Source organism: Corylus avellana, chromosome ca5, assembly GCF_901000735.1.
Source record: "Corylus avellana chromosome ca5, CavTom2PMs-1.0".
Classification (NCBI taxonomy): domain Eukaryota; kingdom Viridiplantae; phylum Streptophyta; class Magnoliopsida; order Fagales; family Betulaceae; genus Corylus; species Corylus avellana.
Genome location: NC_081545.1, coordinates 32,098,586 through 32,121,397, shown reverse-complemented (window position 1 = coordinate 32,121,397; position 22,812 = coordinate 32,098,586). Strand labels below are relative to the sequence as shown.

Below are 22,812 nucleotides of genomic sequence, written 5' to 3'. Positions count from 1 at the left end.
TTACCAGTAAAATTGCACATAGAGGTATTTTATATCATAACAAAATTGTATTATGTTCCACAAGGCATGTGCTTCTTTAACCAATAAGAGTCAAATGAGATGAGCATTATAGCATGGTAGTAATTGGCTTTAGCTTGCCATATGGGATAGTTAAACAAGCACTGTTGACCTTATCTTTATCTCTCTCGTGATATAGGGGTCCATCCAAAAGCATATCTCCAAACAAAAAAAAAGTAATGGCACATGACATGTAGTAGTCTATTGGAGACAAGGGCTTGGAAATATTGCTGATGTGTGGATGCCTACTGCCTTGTTCTAAAGCCTACAAGCTCTAATTAACCATCAGTAGGCCACAACATGGCAACAGGGACAGTTGCAGCATCCAACCCCCACCTTCGTGTCTTGTTCTATTTGTTTCTGCTTCAAACTTAGATTTCCTTCCAGTTTTTGTCTAAAGAGCACGCAGCATACGGTTTTTAATGCTTCAAGTTCAAATAGCAACCTGTACTTCTTGGTTTCTTGGTGTTTCTAACTCTACATTTGATCGAGGTGTACATATAAACAAGGTACTCGTTAAAAGGGAAAAAAAGAGAGGAAAAAATTATGAAACTGGACAAGTGGGAGGGAATGTAAACTATACTATAGGTGAGAAGGCGGGTGGTTAACGGTTATTAACCACTCGCTAACCACTAATCGCACTAATCATTAAATGATAACCGCTAACTACTTTTAAAGGCGGTTAGGAAAAATTGCTAACCGCCTTTATGTATATTATATAATATATATTATATTTATATGGGATAAATGTAAAATTGGTCATTGTGGTTTGTTTAAATTACAAATCACTCAATGTGGTGTAAAAAAGAATTTATAAGTCCCTGTAGTTGATCTAAATTACAAATCAATCATGTGGTATATAAAAAAAAATCTATAGGTTCCCAATGTAATGATGTATGCAAAAATAACAGTTTACTTCATAAAATCAATTTCCGTTAAGTAATTAACAAAATTTGTCACTTTCCCACGTCATACCTAATAAAAACGCGACACGTATTATTATTATTAATTTATGACTTTCAAAAATAACAATTAGGATTTTTCACATCATTTTACGACGCCAACTAAAATTACACATCAGCTTTCACTCCACGTCATACTACGACAGTAAATTAACCTAATATTGTTACAGTAAATTAACATAATATCTTATATCCTCAAAATTTTACCTCATGTGTAACCCTCCTTCATCTTCATCTTCCTCAGCCACTTCACAAAATGTGACCGTGAGGACTTTGTTAAGTTACCTATCATAAATTGATTTTAGAGATTAAATTGTTATTTTGGCCTACCGTGATGACTTATCAATTATTTTTTATACCACATGTAGTAATTTATAATTTATTCCAACTAAATGGATTTATAAATTATTTTTTATACCACAATGAATGATTTGTAATTTAGGCCAACCACATAAAACGACGTTTGTTTTGTTTTTTAAATTGAACTTTCAATTTTTTTTTTTTTTTTTTAAATTATTTAAAAAATGGCTAGCGGTTATTAAGGTTATTAACCGCTAATTGCCTATGCATTTAAACGGTTAGTGAATTTTACTAACTGCGCGGTTACGATTAGCAGTTATAGCCAATAACCATTAACCGTAAGCCCATTTTCACCCCAATATATCACCCTACTCTAATTAACTGGTGACTGTATTTTTTATTTTTATTTTTTGATAAGAAGACAGCCATCGTATGATTCGTATCTAGTGATACTCGTACGGTGGTGACCCCACCCATGGGTGATTGTGTCGGTCCCTTAGATCAAATCTGGGGGATACATCCAACTAGTGATATCTATACTATGGTGACTCCACCTGTGAGTGGTTGCACCAGTGATGATAGCCCCTAGATCTAGGGTAAAGTCTCTCATCACACACACATTGGCTGTAGGGTCAAGTCGGTATAAATTGGTGTCGACATGCCCCGTATTCTTCGCCTCTTTTTCCCATGGTCATACAATTGTTTTATGAGAAATACTTGGCTTTATTAAAAAATTTATTTTTTATTCATTTTATACAATTGTTTTATGAGAAATACTTGGCTTTATTAAAAAATTTATTTTTTATTCATTTTAATTCTAAGCGACGTGACCTATTTTAAAATTAATAGATTTTAAATAATAAATTAATAAATTTCTAAAAAAATGAACCATGTCATCTAGGATTAAAATGGACAAAAAATATATTTTTTAATAAAACCAAACATTTCTCTTGTTTTATTTATTTTCTTATTCATGCATGTAACAAAATGAAAAATAAAAAAGTGTGTTAGAAAAATTATTTGATTACATCAAATTGAGTTGGAATAATTTTCTCCAATCCAATATATTAAACTGAAATGTATTCAAAATGCATGTAATAATCATATAAATTTTTTTTAGTCTCATATACATTGTTAATAAAACGTTTGATTCTTACATGTATTTTTTAAAATATATGTGAAAATCACACATATTTTGAACACATGTTGGTTTTAATGGATTGGAATGGAAAATTTTCATCCAACCCAATTCTTCTTTTTTCTTTTTTTAAAAGGTCCAATTTATAATTCAGCGATTGCTACATGTTTTTTTTTTTTTTCTTTTGTGATGAACAAAACCAATTCTCGAGAATTCAATTCACCATTAACTTTCAAAAACATCTTCAGCAACTGCCAAGCAATATGAATGAGACAATTCTAACTTGTTTCAGGGTTTTTGTACAAAACATCCAACATTATATCTACTCATTTCACCCCTTATATTGGAAATAGAATGAAAATACTAGAAGATGATTGAAATCCCATTATTAACAAGTATATAACATACTCTACGCTAAACAAAATAAGTGGATAAAAATGCAGAAAATGGAAAATAAATAAGAACCTCTGCAATTGATTGATTCAGCCAATAATAAAATTAAATCCCAACTGCATCTTTTTTTTTTGTTAACCATAAGAAATAAATTTATTTAAAAAGTACAAAAAGAAAACCAAAACCTATCAAATCAAATGATTATGTTGAGCTCTCAAATCAAGTACGTGGGTCAGTACCATGGTGTTTGATCATAAGTGAGAGTATGCCCTAAGTTAACGTGTATCAAACCCCATTACAAAGAGAGAGATCCTGTGATCTAATGAAGAGATCGAGTTCTCTGTCCACAGATACAGCTAGCTCATCATCCCCAACACTCTCATCATTCTAAGGCTAATGGACAGTTAAATCCCACTAAAAGATTATGTATAACACATGTACCTGCTCCTCTAGCAGGTTCTTCAATGGCTAACATGAAAGATACAAATGTATACCTAGTATCCATACAATCCAGATCAATGGCCATGCTTCAACTTAAGAAATTCCCATTTGTCCACGGACAGGTAGAATATTTATGAAAGGAATGGAAAGTCAGTCCATTCATAATGATGACAGCTGCACCTTCTGTTTGACCAAGAAGTTGCCTCTTCAGCCAATAATATTACAAACTCCACCCGCACGCCCATCACAAATTCCACTCCAATTCACATTAATCAAACCCTCTTCAATTGGGCATGTCAAAACAGAAATATTATCAACTTGAAGTGGAAAATCTTTACCCAGTTAACACACTTCTGACCTCGACCAAACTGTGAGCAGGTGTTTTTCTTAATCCTATCTCATTGATCATATGTCTCACATTCTCGGCATCCTTCCACCTTCCTACTGCAGCATAAAGTTTCGCCATCAATACATAATTTCCTGTGTTTTCCGGCTCAAGCTCAAAAAGCCACTTTGCAGCAACTTCTCCTAATTCAACATTCTCATGTATCACACAAGAACCAAGCAGTGCACCCCAAACAGCATGGTTAGGCTTGAATGGCATTGTCCTAATTAGATCGTAAGCTTCGGGCAGTCGACCAGCACGACCAAGAAGATCAACAACACAAGTGTAGTGATCAGGACTAGGATTCAATTGGTGATTTTCAAGCATGAACTTGAACAAATTCAGACCCTTATCCACCAAACCTGCATGGCTGCATGCATGCAAAACAGAAGTGAAAGTGACTTCATTTGGTTTCACCCCAGATTGAACCATCTGATAGAAAAGTGAAACGGCAATCTCACCATAACCATGAACGCCATAACAAGCTATTATTACGCTCCATATGATAATGTCCTTTCCTTTTTCACGAACTTCACTAAAAATTTTGTGAGCAGATTCTAAGCTTCCACATTTTGAGTATATGTCGATCAAACCAGTAGCAACTTCGATGCTTGAAAGGAACCCAGATCTTGCCAAATAACAGTGTATATTTGTTGCTTGCTGTAAATCTGCAAGAATAGCATATGCAGGAAGAAGACTATTCAAGGTTGCATCACTGGGTTGTACTGCTTCAATTAGCATTTGTTTAAACAATTCTATTGCTTTTCTTGCAAGCCCATTCCAAACACATCCAGAGAGAACTGCATTCCAAGGGACTTCTCGTTTTTTTGTAGTGTTATCAAACACTAGAAAACTGAGGTTAACTTTTTTGCATTTTGCATACATGTCGATCAATGCAGTCTCCACAATAACATCAGACTCAATTTTTTGCCTTATCGCCCAACCGTGCAAACACCTACCATTCTCAAAAGAGTACAAACTCCCACAGGCTGCGAGAAGGGAAGCTATACTCACTGAATTGGGCCTTACCCCATCAGACTGCATCGGCCAACAGAGCGCCAGAGCGCTTATTGCATCACCATTCAAAATGTACCCATTGATCATGGTTGTCCACGTAACCACATCCCTCTCACCCATCTTATCAACAACTAACCTTGCTTCATACATACTACCACACTTTGCATACATATCTATCAACGCATTCCTCACTATCATCTTCTTCCCCAAACCCTTCTCTTCCATTAATGCATGAACCCTTCTTCCCAATACCAAATCCTTAAAGTAACCACAAGCTGGCAACACTGAAACCATGGTGGCACAATCAGGCTCCACGCCCACATCCATCATCCAATTAAAAAACATCATAGCGTCCTTTGCACACCCATTTCGAAAATAGCCATTAATCATAGTATTCCAAGACACAACAGTTCGCCCCCACATTGTATCGAAAACCCGTCTCGCTGCCTCCTTCTCCCCACAATTCATATACATTGCCAACAAAGAATTCTGCACATACGTGTTCAAGTCAAACCCAGACATCAGTGTTCGCCCGTGAACTACAACACCCACATTGAGCAATGACAAGTCACCGCAAGCCTTAACAACAAATGGGTACGTAAAGCAATCAGGCTGGCAGTGCCCCGAAGCGAGCATTTCAACAAACACGTTTAGTGCGGCATAGGGGATACCATTTTGTACGTACATTCTTATCAAAATGTTATACAGAAATAAGCTTCGGTCAGTCACTTCATCGAACAGTTTGCACGCATGCGGAACGGACCCACATGAAGCATACGTTGCGGCAAGGTTTGAGCGAAGGTCGCTGGAGTTTGAGGAGGAGAGTAAGCCCGAGGTGATGATGCGGGCATGGAGTTGTTTGGTCTTCGTAAGAGACCGTGTGGCTGCGCACTTTCCCAACAGTGACTTGCACTGGGCGGTGGTCGTGGTGAGAAGGTGCTTGGTTTTCGAGAGCGCCTGAGCTGCGCCATTCATCAATCCAAACGCTTGGGTCGCACTGGCCTGCGGCCTTTAGTGAGAAAGAGTTCGAAGGAATAGGGTCTCATAAAGTAAACGTCTCTGGATTTTTAAATCTTAATTAATAGAACTTTTAATTTAATCACTATTTTTAATTGAAAAGTTCAGAAGCAAAGAAAAAACGACGCCGTTTCAAACTTCAATACGGCACGTACGGATTTGGAGTACCGTGTACGAATTCCGGAGCATACTCGAACCTTAAAAAAAAAAACAGCAGCCGTCGGATCCCCGAAAATTTACGGAAAATAAAAACGATCGCACGGCCAGTAATTGCCGGTTCAGGTTCCCCATCCGGAAACGCAAGCAAGCAGAGCGTTATTGGTGTCCTCCCATTGCCTCTCGTCCGCGGCGGCCTTCTCGTCCCTCAACAAAATCCCACGCTCTCTCGCTCTCTCTGCTGCCCGACCACCTCAACAGACAACAGAGGTAACATGTACGTTTTTGTCACCAAGAAGAAGGAAAGGAAAAACTATGATCTTTGAGGTTTCGTTGACAGTTTTGCCTTGGTGTTTGTTGGCAATATGGTTGTTGGCTTAGCTACTTTTTATAATTCGCTTGTGAAATGAGTTCTTTAACCAACTATTGGTTTTGGTTCCCTATTTTCCCATTATAAGTTGCTTCGAATTCTTAGCTTAAAGGTGTGTAGCTACGTGTTTGTTGAGTTCCTCATTGAATACTTGATGAAAACTTTTATATTTGACAAAACTTAAAGTTTTCGAATTTGGTGGTGTTGTGTTAATGGGTCTTTATTTTTTGATTGATGCCCATATTTTCCAATGACCCAGAAGAATGCCGTATGTTATGAGACTGGTAAATTATGTATTGTGGAATCTGCACCTGTTTCGAGAAAGACCATGAATGTGAATGAGAATTCGAGGTAGTCGATTGGTTTGAATTTTTAGTAAGTCTTCCGGAATCGAAGGGTGACGGGGTTAACAAAATAAAATGGAGGACGAGCCTTCTAGCGAAGCTAAAGAAGGGATGCACTCCTATGGGACTTTGGATGACGAGGGCGATGAATGTTGTGTGGCTGAGGATGTTGAAGCACCAATGGTGTTGGATGATGCAGAGGAAGATAATGTGAATTTTGAATATCCTCAGAGTTTGGTGGGTGGGGTTGTAGAGCCCATGCTGGGGATGGAGTTTACTTCAGAAGATGATGCGAGGAACTTTTACAATGCGTATGCTAAGCAAACGGGTTTTAGTATTCGCGTGAACTCATATTATCGTTCAAAAAAAGATAATTCAATTATATCTCGAGAGTTTTGTTGTTCTAAAGAAGGGTTTCGCCGAGAGAGACATGCTAAAAGGATAGATTTGGGTGATGACACGAGAAGGAGGCGCGCTAGACCTGTCACAAGGGAAGGTTGCAAAGCATTGATGACTGTGAGGAAACGGGACAATGGGAAATGGTATGTGGCGAAAATAGAGAAGAACCATAATCACGAGCTAGTGACTCCAGCAATGCGGCAATTTCTTAGGTCACAGAAGCAGGAGTGTGATCCCAGAAAAAGTTTGAGTAACTCTTTCAGTTCCCCTGGAATGAGTTTAAATGGTCCTGTGAATGTCTTGACTGAAGATTCCAACAGTTTTGGTAAAATGGTATTTAACGCACAGAATACTGTCAATTACATTGGAAAGGGAAGGCTGAGCACTTTTGGGATAGATGCCCAAAGTCTGCTTGGGTTTTTTAAGGTTATGCAAGCTAGTGATCCTGCATTTTATTATGCGATACAGGTTGATGAAGAAGATAGGCTAAGTAGCGTTTTCTGGGTTGACACAAGATCAAGAATCGCTTATAATTGTTTCTCTGATGTCGTAGCCTTTGATACTACTTATCAAGTGAATCAATATAAAATGCCATTTGCCCCTTTTACTGGAGTAAATCATCATAAGCAATCAGTGCTGTTTGGCTGTGCATTGCTTGCAGATGAGACTGAATCCACATTCATTTGGCTTTTCACAACTTGGCTTGAGGCAATGTCTGGCCAGCAACCTGGCTTAATTATAACCGACTATGATTCTGCCATACGCAGAGCAGTAGAACAGGTTTTCTCCCAGTCAAGGCATCGATATTGCAAATGGCATATCATGAGCAAAATGCCTAGGGAAATAGGACATATATACAGCTCACTACCAAGAACATTTCAAATTGAATTTGACCGGTGTATTAATAAGAGTGAGACACCTGATGAATTTGAATCTGCTTGGCCAATACTTCTTGATAAGTACAATCTTAGGGGAAATGAATGGCTTCAATCACTTTACATTGATCGCAAGTTGTGGGTGCCAACATATGTAAGAGATACATTCTTTGCAGGGATGTATGCTGCCCAGCGAAGTTCAAGTGTGAACTCACTTTTTGGTGGCTATGTGAATGCAAGGACTACCTTACAAGATTTTGCAAAGCAATATGAGAAGGCCTTAGATGATAGATATGAGAAAGAAGCAAGGGCAGAGTTTGATACCTTCTATACTAAACCAGTTCTGAAGACACCACTTCCTATGGAAAAGCAAGCAGCAGACATTTACACAAGAAAAATATTTACAGTATTTCAGGATGAAGTATTTGAATCTCTTGCACTTGCTGTGAAATTCAGTGGAGAGGATGGAGGAACCAGCACATATGAGGTAGCAAGATTTGATGAAGAACATAAAGCTCACTTTGTATGTAGTAATGTAGCTGAACATGTAGCTAGTTGTAGTTGTAAGATGTTTGAATTCGAAGGGGTCCTTTGCCAACACGTGCTTGCGGTTTTTAAAGCAAAAAATATCTTTATGCTTCCACAGCATTATATTTTAAAACGATGGACAAGAACTGCCAAGGATGAGGCCATTTTGGATGCTCAGGCCTGTGGCGAAACACAAGGCAATTCTCAGAAAAGCAAGAGCTTGCAGTACAATATTTTGTATCAGGAAGCAATTAAATGTGCAGACGAAGGGATGGCATCTGACCATAGTTTTAAAGTGGCATTAAATGCCTTAAGAGAGGCCAGGATCAAAATTGCTGATGCAAAGAAGAATGCCATCAGTGAAACAAAACTGGAAACCATGGCCAGCACAAGTTATCAGGATGAAAACACCACAATTGCCAGTCAGGTGGATAGTTCATCTGCTGTAGTAACTTCCCTTGAACACCAGAAAACTAAAACAAGAGAATCTTTAAGAGAAAGTAATATATTAGCATCGGATCAGTCATCAAGCAGAGCTACACCATGCATTAATTGTAAATGCCCTGGCCATGACAGTAATTCTTGCTCGTGGTTGAAGGATTCAAACCAGAACACTTCGATGGTAAGATTATTTTATTCAAATGACCTTTACTTTGTGTTAAATATCAGTATCTGCTCTAATCATTTAAGACTTGTTTCTCTTTTTTAGGAAAATCAAAATCAGACAATTGCCTGTACAACCAGTCTGTGCGGGATTGGAGGCAACATCCCTCTGAACTGAAGGTTTATTTAGTTCCACAGTTGTTGAACATGTCAGCCTCTTTTAAGTCATATTATTTATAAAGTTGAACAGATATTTGATGTGTTGTCTTTGTGTTTATCCATTTTGATTGTATTCTTCCAGGGAAATGAAACACACAAATTTATGGCTACTGTCCCTGCAGTACGCGTTTTTTCCATACAGGCAAAAAAAAAAGACAATAAAACAAGGTAAAAAAAAAAAAAAAAAGTAGAAGGTTAACCATGTGATTCCTTTAACACGCCAATCCTGGAGGGCTATGGGAACCCTTCCTTTGTCACGCCATGCACGTCTGAGTCGCAGAGTCCTGCAGTCTTGGTCTCATTCCTGTTACTTTGTGTTCTCTGTCTTTGGCGAAAACCCTTTTTTAAGTTGAGGGAATATGGATCAGATCTGAATAATCTAAAAAGTGAAGTTAAGAGAATTGTATCTGGTAACTTAAATGCAGCTGTCAAAGATGCGTTGTTAGAATCAAGCATGGCATATACACTCACAGTATTTCTAAGGTTGCATAGTTTCCTTTTTTATGCTTAATGTTTTGTGTGGCATGGTGATTCATAATCTGGTAGTGGTTTTATGATAGATGTGGTAACTTACAAGAAAGAGATTTCCAGGTTTCTATTTCTTTTGTTGCCATCGTTATATATTATTGCAGTTCACTTGGTTCTTTGAATGGTGGTTGTCTAAGTTATTGGGTCTAGGGACAGTAGCAATCTCAAGTCTTTTACTTATTCTAAAATTTTTATTTTGTTTTGCTTTCCCATTGTGATACATTAGAACTTTAGTGTCTGATTTTGAGGACCGATAACTGGTGAATGTTGGCACATTCCTTTTTTCCTGCTTCCTTGTATTTGTAAATTGTTATTTGACGTAAATATTGATGCGTGTGCAATAGGCATCTGCTGATCAGTGAGCAAGACTAATGATGTCAAAGGAAAGGTAAGCAAATCTGGTGACAGAATTAAGGAAAGTAGAAGAACCATGCTGGAAACAGAGGAGCCGGGTGCCTCGGTTCTTCAAGATTTGCATTCTCAGCGACAGCCTCTCTTGGGGACTACCATGCTAATAACACGGCAGTTATCAACTACAGTGTTTCAGATTCAAATTGTTCAACTATATTCGCTACTATGAGCAGGTTGCTTTTGAGTTTCTTGTTTTCTTCAATTTTAATTTCAGTGTGTACCTTACCTCCTCTGACTCTTTTCCTTTGATTAATATTTGAAACTGCAAATTCATTGTGCTCTGGTGTTCTTCACTTTTCACATGGCACTCTTGGGAATCATTTGCTTTCTTTTTTTGTTTATTTGCATGTTTCTTTTTTGTTTGTCTTTTCTTGTCTCAGCAGTAGTGCCTAGTATTGATCATCTATATCGTTGACTATTATATATTTTAGCTTTTAAGTTTAAGCAGCAATAGGGACGACTATTTTTCTATTTACAGAGGGTCTAGTTTACCCTGCAGCAGTAATTGCAAAAATATGTGCCACTGTATCTATCTGATGGTTTCTTTCTGTTGCAGCTGCTTGGAGTGGAAGATAACATAAAAAAGAGCAAGAAAGTTTTGACTGCCATGTCAAAGAGGATGAGCAGGAAGAAGTAGATTATTGGCACCATTGTTGCAGTTCTTGTCATTGCTGTCGTCTTCTTGATCTTGTACTTCAAACTTTCTAAGGAGCGAGGTCAATTTGTCTTGGGCTTGTGGGTGTCTCCGAGAGACATTTTCTTCGTTGTTCACCTTTTATTGTTCTTGGTTCATTTTGTGAGCTTGCAATTGAGTGCTAACATAATCATACTTTGCTGTTCACTTGCAGCAAGTGTTGATTTGCTTTGTTCATTGCTGGATGCATATTTGTGTTCTCTAATTTTCATCTTGTATAGAACTGTGGTTCCTCTATAGAACTATGGTTCCTCTATAATGATTATATATCGAACAGATTATGATCAATCAGAAACTAAATACTATTCCGTTATGCACTTGAAGAATTTCCATGGTGACTTTTATTCAATGCGTATGCTTTTCTTAGAAGAGAACTGGTTTTTGAAAATGTTCGTTTATATGTGGGATCTTCTGTGTGACACATTGCGTGGCTGAGAATCTGTTCAATATAATGCCATTGCAATTGGTTCAAAGTTGATTATGATCCATCAAATTGACAACGAGCGATTATTTATAACTTTGAGGTGCCCTAATCCCAATAGTTTTCGTATTAAAATAGGCCTATCAAATGGAAAATGTTGATTTATAACATCTAGATTTATCAAATATGAGGAACCATATCCATAGAAATCCCATTGATTTTTCACTTATAACAAATGAGTAAATGACATGTTATTTGTGTTACAAGACATTGTTTATAACAAACAAAGATCAAGAGAAGAGATATTTCGAGCAAAGTTGACGAAGTGGATATCCCATAACAAAAATAAGGAACAAGTACACCAATGTGCTCCAACAAAACTGAACAAACATACGAACAAAAAAAAAATAAATTTACAATATTTTCCTATCTTAACTGACACCAACAGTAGAACAGAGTTTTGGTTCTGTGTTTTGGTCATTCACAAGTTGCTGGTGTCGTCTTTAACGTGGTCCTTCAACACATATGTTGAACAGGCAGTATAGGTTGTCCCGAACTAGGCAAGTAAAGTTCCCAAGAATCCACCCATCCATCAAGCGGCAGATGTCCACCCAAAGAGGAAGAAGGCGGCGGCAGATAACCGTATGAAGCATAAAACTCAGACTCAAAAGTCATCATTACTGGCTGGTTGAGAGCTCATCAAGGCTTCCAAATATTCATATGAAATAGAATAAGAGTTATCAGTAGCCGGTAGACAGCCCACATGGGTTTCCAAATCAGTCGTCTGCGTGTTAGACTCTTCCACAATATCCACTGAATTCTGTGACGGTGTAAATTCAGATTGAGGCGTTCCAAATTCAGATGGACATTCTGATGGGGTCCCAGTGGCTTGAGGCCCATCACATTCGACATCGTAGCGCATCCTCTTTCTCTGCTGGGATCCGTCCTCAAGTAGCAGCACTTCTTCTTCTGTATTAATCCAGGTTTGGGGGGTTTCATAGCATGGAGATGAAGTTTCAACAGAGATGACAGTGGGAGAAGACTGATCTTGAAAGCATCTTTTAACGCCAGCTCTTGATTCTGATTCTTTCTTTTGGATGGTGCACAGGACCCAGTCAGTCGTCCGTTCTCGCTCCCCAACGAATGAGAACTCGTGCATTATCCAGTTAGATTTCTTCATGCACGAGCCCTCTTTCACCTTGAAAGAGAACAGTTTCCTGGCCCCAATAACATCACCTTGATCATCATAAATCTTGACGGAAGAATTCTCATGCCAAACACCGCAACCCGCTGTTCGTGCCACTCGATTTTTGCTTAGTTTCTTTAGCCTTGTAAAAACGTAAAGCTTCTCTTGATCACCACAGAATTGCCAGGGAGCCTTCTCACCATAAATATCAAACTCTCCGATGCCATCCCAACCCAGATCTTCTCCCCTTACCTTGTTCAACAAATAGAAGGCTACGAGCTCTTCATCGGTGGGCTGAAAACGAAATCCCACCGGCATCATCATCATTCACTCCCTCTTGAAGAAAAACAAGAACGAGAGACGTACTCACTGTAAGTGATCCTCACACCCGCAACTCTCTGTTTCACTCCCTCTTGAAGAATTACAACAATGCGTCTCGGTCTTCACACTGTGTGGCCTTATATAATACAAGGACCAACGCCACCGACTTAGGTCCACCGCCTTAGCTAAAGGCGGTGGACCAACGACTTGCCGTATGGCCCGTTTTGTTGAATTTGAATTTTGAAATAGACGACTGCCGTATTCTATTGTATCCTAAGGCGGTGGACCAACGACTTGCCGTATGGCCCGTATTGTTGAATTTGAATTTTGAAATAGACGACTGCCGTATTCTATTGTATCAACGGAACTGCATAAAACCAACAACGGCTCGTCGTTGCAGAAACTGCGAAATGGCGAAAAAAAATAAAGCGGAAAAAGAGAGGCTGTGTTCGTGAAATGGTATGAATCCGACCCCATTTTCACAAATATTAGCTCAACACATACGAGTATGATCAACTAGGCGTACCGGAGGCCCATCTGCACTGGTAGTGAAGGAAGTCTTACCCGTTTAGCTTCAATTTCTCAAGTAAGATTACTAATTGTAGAGATTCGTTTGTTTTGGTAGCATTTGACAAATGATTTTGGTTGCCATGGATCATAATCTGAAAATGAGGAGGAGAATCACACTCAATTCTGAAGAAATTGTCATTCATAATTTCATGGGCAGCTTTAAGTCATTCACTGGTACATTGGTGCAGTCGAGGAGTGAAGGTGGGGACACGTGTTGAATTTTGGGTTGGGTGAATAGTGATCCATCTACTGTGAGGAAGAGATGTTTGAAAGACATTTTTTTATTTTTTGATGAGTTTTAGTTACCCTTTATACTCCTTGATATAAAGCTCATAAAAAATAACCCTTTTGTTATCATATGTAGTACATATGGAAACCATACCACTATCACTACCTATCAATGTCAAAATTATCACTTTAATCTTTTGATTGATGATTCGCATTAAAATTTATTATCTATAGTTAGTATATACATAATCATATCATATAAGTTGTATTTATAACAAATTTAAAATAATGGGGTTATGAATGAAATGAATTAAACAAGCAGTCAACATTAGAATTAGAATTTTCAGGGGCAGGTTACAGTAACCAATCTCAAAATCCTATTCAGAGTGGAAAGTGAAGTCTACAAACGCACAAGAAGCAAAGCCCAATTATAAACACACCTTTCACGATGGTTGTGGATTTAATCTAAACTAACAATTAGAAAGACATTGTGGAAGACAAAAACCAAATATCTTGTCACAAAAATATGCAGGACAAAAAAGTGACCCCGTAGATTGCCTTTTATGTTACAATTTTCACTGCCTTTCTCCTTTTCATCGAACCAGCTTTAGACTCCATCTTCACAGGCAAAGGGGCAGAGAAAGCAAAACCCCTATTATGGTCCTGATTATGCCCTCTGATTTCATAATTTCTTTCCCCATCACTGGTTTGTGGTGATGCTCCAGTCTCCCAGTGTGCCTTCTCATCGTCCTCAGTCCCCTGAGGAAAACCCTTACCTTCTTCGGGTTCACTGCAAAGAATTTCCACAAGCTCTCCCTGATCATCACTGGAAACACTCTCATCCAAGCAAGTACCATCGCCACTTGAAATTGGCTCGTGGTTGTTGCTAAAAACCCTATACATATTCCCATTCTCTGCAAAACTCACACTTTTCTTCACCCTAGGTTGATCGCCATTCCTCTTCACCAAAAACCCATTTCTAATTTGCCCAGTATTTCTACTAATGACAATTCTAGGGCTTTCCTCATCATTGTCATTGGATTGCTGGAACCCCTCAAGCTCCACATCTTCGACTTCATTTTGAGACACCCTAGAAAACCCACTAATATTTTCAACTCTGGCCCTCAATTTCTCCAACATTTCCCTCTGCCCACCCAAACTTCTAATCTTAGTAGCCAAAACCCTAGATTTGTTAACATTTGGATGACCAAAACTCACATTCTTCACTGTCTTGAGGGAATGCCCATGCCTTTTCACAGCAACCCCATCTATAAAATCCAAGAACCGCACCAAATCTCTACTTAGAGACTTTTTTCCATCCCTAATCATTGGATCCCCACTCTGCAAAGAAAACCCACAAACTTACAAATTTGGTTTTTTTAAAAAAAAAACGAGAGGAAAATTTGGACAAAATAACAAATACCCACGAACGATTTACCTGAATAGAGTCAAGCCTAAGAAGCAAATCCATGACTTCGTGAGAAAGCGCGTCAAGATCGAAGTGGGTTTCACTGGAAAGCGAGGATTTGAGAGAGTTGAAAGTGGACTTGACGAGAGCGAGGTCTTTGAGCTGTCTAAGCGTTCTTGATCTGCGAACAAGGAAGGCACGGAAATGGGTTTGGATAACACGAGCAGCGCAGTCTCTGAGAGAGTACGGAGGACAAAAATAAGAAGATGGAGAAGAAGAAACGGAAAAATGGAGGAGAGAGGACTCTAGAGCATCGATGCGGCGAATCAGAGAGGAGAGAAGCGAATGGGTCTCTGGGATTTCTTGGAAGCGTGGGTTCTGAGACCGTCGTTGGTGGTGCTGGTATTGGCTTTGGGGATGAAGATTGTGGGCGTTGAGTTTCGTAGACTGAGGATAGGGATCGTGATGATGGTTTGTTGGGGCAGATTGGAGAATGTGAGCAGCAAGGGCTTGGAGAAGTGGGTCTGGTAATGGCGGGGAAAGATGGGGCGGAGGTGGGCTGCAGCAATGGCAGAAGTTGCAGCAACAGGTGGTAGCGGTCTGGGCGGGAGGGTGGCTGTGGTGGTGATGGTGACCGGCCATTTGGTGGTGAGGGAGACAGAAATTTGCGGGGTTTTGAGGGTTTTGATGTGCTTGGGAACCTCTCTGTGGCAAGACTATTTTGTGTCTCTCTCTCTGTTTTAAATGCTAAAAGCGAAGAAATAATAAAGAAAGTCATGGTAAAGTACTAAAGTTTATGCCATAGCCAATAATATCAAAGACTAATTAATTTAAGATACGTATATATATATATATACACAATCTAATAATTTGAATGATAAAAATCTCAGTATATATATATATTTTTAAAAAATTATAAAATATGTAAATTTAACATGTTCATTTTGATAAAAAGTGTTACTGGATGTAATAATTCAAAAGTATAACTTTAATGCGGTCTTAGCACAAATAAAGGGTTTTGTGCCCACCATTCATAAGCTGACACAACAGCTTTGAATAAAAAAATAACATGTTAACAAAACATAGGATTCACCCTCTTTTATTCTTAAAAACAAAACCCTCCTAGCACCATCTACGCCTACCGCCATCCTCCCACCACCTGTTGCATGCCACTCCAGACGTCGTCGTCGCCTGCCACACGGTATCTCTCCCCTTCTCCGTCAGGCTCTCTCTCTCTCTCACCGTAGATCTAAGGCGGTGGACTACGGCATGGATGTTGGCTTGGACGGTGGCGCGGGCATTGGCGGTGATGCTCAGAGATCCTGGCATGGGCAGTGGGGTTTTGGTGGTTGTTATGGGATCAGATCTACAGTGAGAGAGAGAGAGAGAGGGGAGGGGGGGAGAGAGATATCGACGGCAGGGTTCCACGGGCAACGATGATGTCTAGCGTGGGTTGGTGGTGAGCAAGCTGTGGGCGGTGGCTTAGTGGTTGTTCCCATAGGTATACATGGTTTAAAATTAAAAGTATAAAGAAAAAAAAAAATTTAATTTTATGAATAATTAATTTAGTTTTTTTTAAAAAAAAAAAAAAAAAAAAAAAAAAAAAACTGAAAAATGAGGATTTTATTGATTAGAGATCCTGAGCATATAGCTCTTACAGAGCAGAGTAAAAAGCTCTTACAGCACAAAGCATAAAGCTCTGCAAAAATTATAGACACGTGCTATGAGGTTACAAAGTTATAAATACAAACAAAAATTATTACAATCAGGTGTTATCTATGGCTTCAATCTTTTGCTAACCCATGTGCAAATACAGTTAAAGAACATATATGCTCCAAACAAGCTAGATCTAAGACATGTGTAGCCAAATTTCCTAACAAAAATTATTTAAACCGTCGTAAGAGATAACTCCTCACACCTAATTATTCAGGCTATAAGAAATTATCTCTCACACCTAATTATTCATCATCACTCATGAGGGCAATTTAAAGAGAATAAACCTCTTATTAAAAAAAAAAAAAAAACACAAACAAACAACCAGCAAGTAGCAGCAGCGGTCAGGGAGGAGATGAACGACACAACACTTTGGAATGTAGACGAACACACGAACACATAGCAGAGAAGCCGAAGTTGCTAATCTGGTCAGAAAACACCTACAAACATAAAGAAAAAAAAAACCAGAAGGGAAGAGGGAGGGTAGGAGTGGAGAGTAGAAGGGGAAAGGGAGGGGAAGAGGGAGCGGATCTGCTCCCTCGTTCTCTCAATTGTTTATTGAGTAGAGAATAGTACGTTTAATTTAGTATGTTTTAAAATTTTAAATATTGTCTTTCTATAGTTTTGGAGAATAGTAAATTATGAAAAAATGATATCGCGCATTAAATTTTTGAACTTAATGAAATCACATATAAGGAAATTATTGAAATATAATTAAATGCTCTTAATTAAGCTACTTTAATGATCGGTTCACTCTTAAAAAACGGGTTCAAAAATTATGCCTTAAAAGAGTAATGTTATAAGTCTTCATAGAGTCCTCCTAGAATCATCCCAAATGTGACGTGATTTTTAAAATTACCGTTTAATTTAAGATGTGATTTATTGACTTTTGATTTATTGATGATTTTAAAAGACATTATATTTGAAATGACTCAAGAAAGACTCTAAAAAGACTTATAGCATTACTTGCCTTCAAAAACCAGTTTAGGGGCCATTAATTGCCTACGGGTTTTCCTAACCGCCCTAGCATTTAGCCATTAACGGTTTCACCCCTAGTCAAAATAAGTGATTTAATCAATCATGAAGTATAAATACCCACTCTCTCAAGAATCAGGAAAGTTCCACTGTGATGAATAGTGACGCCCAGTCTCTCATAGTCAGATAACATCAGTCCCAGTTTTCACCTTCTTTCGTATGAGATGGCCAATCCACTCTGCCCTCCCCTCCCCCGCTCGCCACTTCCGTTCCCTTCTACGAGCCTGCGCTCGACACTCCTCTCTCGACGCCGGCAAGAAACTCCACGCCAATGTCATCACCACCGGCCTGGCCGCCTCCCCAGACTCCTTCCTCCACAACGCCCTCCTTCATTTGTACGCTGCTTGCGGCAACTCATGCTATGCACGCAAACTGTTCGTTGAAATTCCGCATTCGCACAAAGACACTGTAGACTGGACCGCCTTAATGGGCTGCTATGCTCGACATGGTTTGCCCAGAACTGCGCTACTTTTGTTTGCCGAAATGGGGAAAGAGGGAGTGAAGGTCGATGACTTGGCCGTGGTTTGTATGTTCAACGCGTGTGCACGGTTGGCGGACGATTTGTTTGGGGTGCAAGGGCATGGTTGTGCGGTGAAGTTGGGATTGGGTGCTAGTGTGAAGGCGTGCAATGCGGTAATGGATATGTACGTGAAGTGCGGGATGTTGGGTGAGGCGAGGCGGGTTTTTGAAGAGATGGAGGAACGGAGTGTCGTGTCATGGACGGTGATTTTGGATGGGGTGGTTAAATGTGAAGGTGTGGGAAGTGGGAGGGTGGTGTTTAATCGGATGCCGGATAAGAATGAGGTTGCGTGGACTATAATGATAGTAGGTTATGTGGAGAGTGGGTTTATCCGAGAAGGTCTTCTGCTTCTAGGTGAGATGGTTTTTAATTGTGGTTTGGAGTTGAATTATATTACCCTTTGTTCAGTTTTATCAGCATGTGCACAGTCCGGTGATGTGATGATGGGTAGGTGGATTCATGTTTATGCTCTGAAGATGATGGGAAAGGAGATGGATATTATGGTGGGCACAACATTGGTAGATATGTATGCAAAATGTGGTAGGGTTGACAGTGCGTATAAAGTTTTTAAGTGTATGCCACGAAGAAATGTGGTGGCTTGGAATGCTATGCTTGGCGGTTTAGCGATGCATGGGCGTTGTGAAGTTGTTTTGGATATATTTCCTCATATGGTCAAAGAAGCCAGGCCAGATGATTTAACCTTCATGGCTGTGTTAAGTGCCTGCAGCCACAAAGGTCTAGTTGATGAGGGTTTCCAATACTTCCATGACCTTGAATCTGTGTACGGCATTACACCTAAGCTGGAACATTATGCTTGCATGGTGGACCTTCTCAGTCGGGCTGGTCGTTTCGAAGAAGCTGAGATCATAATAAAGAAGATGCCAATGCCTCCAAATGAGATGGTTCTTGGATCTCTTTTGGGTTCCTGCGGTGTTCATGGAAATGTACAGCTGGGTGAACGCATTCTGCAAGAGCTGCTTCAAATTGATCCCTGCAACACGGAATATCATATTCTTCTTTCCAATATGTATGCCTTGGCTGGCAAGCAGGACAAGGCTAATTCCCTTAGGCAGATTCTTAAGGATAGGGGTGTTAGAAAGGTGCCCGGAATGAGTTCAATTCATGTTAGTGGCCAAGTTCATCAGTTCTGTGCTGGAGATAAGTCACATCCCCAAACCACAGAGATTTATAGCATGTTGGATGAGATGATTAGAAAGTTGAGATTGGCTGGTTATACCCCAAATACTGCTTGCCAAGTTTCTTCTGGTTGTGATGGTAGGGAGGGTAACGCGGATGAACTGGAGGAGATAGAGCAGGCCTTGTTCTGTCACAGTGAGAAGCTGGCAGTTTGTTTTGGGCTTATAAGCACAAGACCTGGTTCACCTCTTTATATTTTCAAGAACCTACGTATATGCCAAGACTGTCATTCTGCTATTAAGATAGTTTCGGATATATACAATCGAGAAATTGTTGTCAGGGATCGCAACCGTTTTCATTGTTTTAAGCAGGGTTTTTGTTCTTGTTCTGATTATTGGTGATCATAACTACAGTGTGCTGATGATTGAACAGAAATAGTTTATGTCTTATTCATTAGCTGCTGCTCTACTTGTACCTTCTGATTTATTGGGAAGATTGCACTGGAGGCTCATGAGTATAATTGTATAAAGCTTTTTCATTGGAGGCCCATAATTGTAAGCTACATTTTGATATCCTTTTGGTATCAGATTTGTATGTGACAGTTTTCTGAGTCCTTTCAATTTAACTAATCCCATTTGATTAATTTGAAAAGTAGTCCATCCTTTCTACCTCTCACCTCTTCCTTAGTATATGACATTTGTTCTTCTTTCTCCACCTTACAATTTACAACAAATTTATGGCAGTATTGGATCTCTTAGAATGATTTCATTTTAGAAATGCTGTATGCCTTCAATTGTATGATGAATCTAGCGAATTATATGGGCATGCGCTGAACCACATATTGAGCGTTTATTAGGTTGATTTAAAATTATATATGCGATTGCAAGAAGTCTTACTAGGCCTTTTCAGTACCTAAAGTTGATTTTGTTTTTGGAGAATGTCACACGCAAATTTAATAATGACCCTATGAAATCTCGGATACGCAAATAAAATACAGTTTTCAAATGAGGATGTTTTGTTTGGGATGGTTAGCGTATCGATAGTTTTATTTGCTACAGTGTTAATGATGATTTGACAAAGATTAGAGTACTAGGGGATGTAGCTCAAATGGTAGAGCGCTCGCTTTGCATGCGAGAGGCACGGGGTTCGATCCCCCGCATCTCCATATCCTTTTGAGGTATTTTCAGCCGTTTTTTACTGTTTATTTTGTAATTAAATTGAAATTGGAGTTGTTTCAAGCTTCAACAAGGATGGAGTAAGCACGGTTTAACAATTCATTCAACGCATGCAAATTTTCCACAACCAAGCAATTGCCGGAAACCTTTTTCCAAGAATTCTCCAATCTCCGGTCGTGTCAGGTCCAACCATTTAATTCGATCTTAACATCCTCCATTATATATATGTTCGATTATCGTGATTTTGTTTGAATTAGGGGTTTTTAGGCTTTTTTTTTTTATTTTTTATTATTGAAACATTCCGATAGCCTAATTTGTGGGGAACACTATGGATCTATTTTGGAAGAGTGAATATTCAGTTAATAGTTATGATTTCTTATTATAAATAAGACATTTGTTTTATTAATAATAAAATATCATATATTATTAAAAAAAAAAAAAAAAAAGGTGTTTGGCCCTTGGGGGTGACCGGGCCACATCCAAGGGCCCCAAACAATTTTTTTTTTTAAAAAAAAAGTTTGGGTTTAAGGGGTGGCCGGACCACCCCCAAGGGCTATGGGGTGGTGTAGCCAACCCTAGTCGGCCATTGAACCACCCCCAACTAAAATGTGGTGGTCTGACCACCCCTATGGCTAAGATGGGGTGGCCAGTCACCCCTTATTTTTTATTTTTTATTTTTTATAATCTGAAATATTGTTTTTTTTAATTATTTTTTTGTAGTGGGACATGTGTTCTATTTGTGACTCTATAATTTCTAAGAAAATTTTTTAACTATGAACTAGATATTCTCCAATCTATTATGGATAAGAGAGGATCCTATTCCAATTTGTGGGGTGTTTGAATTTAAATAGGGACTATTGTTACATAATATATATTGGATATGGTTACTTAATTACGTATTTATAATATATATTTAAAATTTAGGTCCATCATATTTACTGATTTTGTATTTATTCCCATTAGAAAATGAAAATTAGAGTTAATTTTGGAAAAAATGGGTTCTACAAATTACTAGTGGAAAGCATTGAGAGTCGTTAATTTAATATTGATAGGCAGTGGATTAGCCTATTTACCGGACATATGTATATGGGGTCATATGGATTAGCCGTAAATTACGTATTTATAATATATATGGGGTCATATGTCATGACAACTATAAAAAGCTTGAGGGTGACATTAGTTGATACGCTTGAGGGTGAGCCAAGACCACTATAAATTGAGCAATTAGTAGCACTAGTTTTCATAGGGTGCATTTGAAATTGCGATTTCGTAAAAATAATCAACGTTTTTAAAAAATATTGCAAAACGTAAGACATTTGACATTGTGATTTAAAAAACACTTAATTTAAAATAGAATTTTTTTTTGCAATTTTCATAAATAGACTAGAGAGTGCTTATTTGAAAAAGAGCGAATTTAAACCAAAATTAAGATTTCTCATAACAAATATTTAATAAAAAAGTAATTTTTTAACATATTTTATCAAACGCTTTTATAATTTAAAAATACAACTTTTAAAATCCCATTTATTGAAATCACAATACCAAACGAAGGCATAAAACCCATCGAAAACATGTCTCATCAGCTTAGCACCCTCTTCTCCATAGCACTTCTCATCAGCTTGCTGCTAACCCAAACCCAAGCCGCTCGTGTGGCGCATGTCTTGGCTGCAGATTCTCTGGTTCCAACCCAACAACATGGGGCACGTACGGTAAGTCCAATATTTTATTCCCTCTTGTGTTTTTTTTAATTATTTTTAAATTATATTTTCCATTGATTCTTTTTTGTGGAATATATATATATATGAAGGATGTTAAAGCAGAAAACGTAGAGGTTGACGAGAGTTGTGAAGGAGTAGAAGGGAAAGAAGAATGCTTGATGAGGAGGACAGTCGCGGCTCATCTGGATTATATCTACACGCAGAAGCATAAGCCATGAAAGTTGATCAACTTCTCATCTCTATGTTCTCTATAGCCAGTCCTGCGCACCTCCTTATTCAATCAAAATCTAAAGATATGAATGCTAGCCTAATTTGTGTGGGTGTTTGAATTTAAAGAGGGATTAGTTTGAAAATTCAAATTAGCTAGAGAGAAACAAGAAAATTTGTTTGAATTTAAAGAGGGAATATTGTTACATAATTGATTCTTGAATATTGTTATTTGTTGCTTAATTACATATTTTATATAAGAGCATTTATACCTGAGCATCTTGAATATTGTTTTTTTTTTTTTTTGGACATGTCCGCACAAGAGGGAGAAGTGGG

General features: G+C 38.5%; 6 protein-coding genes and 1 non-coding gene across 9 annotated transcripts; 4 read left to right on the top strand and 3 right to left on the bottom strand.

Annotated features, from left to right (window-relative positions):
• Positions 1-2,967: 2,967 nt before the first annotated feature.
• On the bottom strand, positions 2,968-5,723 carry LOC132181534 (pentatricopeptide repeat-containing protein At5g39350-like). Its single transcript, XM_059594789.1, has one exon. The coding sequence runs from the start codon at positions 5,666-5,668 to the stop codon at positions 3,626-3,628; it is 2,043 nt and encodes a 680-aa protein (XP_059450772.1). The 5' UTR covers positions 5,669-5,723; the 3' UTR covers positions 2,968-3,625.
• Positions 5,724-6,015: 292 nt separating this feature from the next.
• Positions 6,016-11,186, top strand: LOC132182735 (protein FAR1-RELATED SEQUENCE 5-like). Of its 2 annotated transcripts, XM_059596063.1 has the most exons (5): positions 6,017-6,136; positions 6,496-9,004; positions 9,092-9,165; positions 10,077-10,316; positions 10,700-11,186. In XM_059596063.1, exons 2-3 carry the CDS (start codon positions 6,656-6,658, stop codon positions 9,161-9,163), a joined length of 2,421 nt encoding a protein of 806 aa, XP_059452046.1. In that variant the 5' UTR covers positions 6,017-6,136; positions 6,496-6,655; the 3' UTR covers positions 9,164-9,165; positions 10,077-10,316; positions 10,700-11,186. The 2 variants fall into 2 exon arrangements, with proteins under 2 accessions (XP_059452048.1, XP_059452046.1); XM_059596065.1 differs by having other exon boundaries at positions 6,016-9,004; positions 9,092-9,194.
• Positions 11,187-11,922: 736 nt separating this feature from the next.
• LOC132182157 (NAC domain-containing protein 19-like) lies at positions 11,923-12,762 on the bottom strand. Its single transcript, XM_059595348.1, has one exon. The coding sequence runs from the start codon at positions 12,760-12,762 to the stop codon at positions 11,923-11,925; it is 840 nt and encodes a 279-aa protein (XP_059451331.1).
• Positions 12,763-13,890: 1,128 nt separating this feature from the next.
• Positions 13,891-15,707, bottom strand: LOC132181279 (BAG family molecular chaperone regulator 8, chloroplastic). The gene is made up of 2 exons (XM_059594419.1): positions 15,002-15,707; positions 13,891-14,904 (listed from the first exon to the last, which is right to left on the bottom strand). Exons 1-2 carry the CDS (start codon positions 15,611-15,613, stop codon positions 14,125-14,127), a joined length of 1,392 nt encoding a protein of 463 aa, XP_059450402.1. The 5' UTR covers positions 15,614-15,707; the 3' UTR covers positions 13,891-14,124.
• A 2,107-nt stretch (positions 15,708-17,814) lies between these two features.
• Positions 17,815-20,004, top strand: LOC132182614 (pentatricopeptide repeat-containing protein At5g15340, mitochondrial). The gene has a single exon (XM_059595917.1). The coding sequence runs from the start codon at positions 17,879-17,881 to the stop codon at positions 19,775-19,777; it is 1,899 nt and encodes a 632-aa protein (XP_059451900.1). The 5' UTR covers positions 17,815-17,878; the 3' UTR covers positions 19,778-20,004.
• A 464-nt stretch (positions 20,005-20,468) lies between these two features.
• On the top strand, positions 20,469-20,541 carry TRNAA-UGC (transfer RNA alanine (anticodon UGC)). Its single transcript has one exon. It is a non-coding gene; the product is annotated as a tRNA-Ala (tRNA).
• Positions 20,542-22,122: 1,581 nt separating this feature from the next.
• Positions 22,123-22,569, top strand: LOC132180299 (phytosulfokines-like). 2 transcript variants are annotated; one of them, XM_059593075.1, is made up of 2 exons: positions 22,123-22,230; positions 22,359-22,569. In XM_059593075.1, exons 1-2 carry the CDS (start codon positions 22,123-22,125, stop codon positions 22,485-22,487), a joined length of 237 nt encoding a protein of 78 aa, XP_059449058.1. In that variant the 3' UTR covers positions 22,488-22,569. The 2 variants fall into 2 exon arrangements, 1 of the variants encoding a protein (XP_059449058.1); XR_009440119.1 differs by having other exon boundaries at positions 22,152-22,260; positions 22,359-22,435.
• Positions 22,570-22,812: the final 243 nt, after the last annotated feature.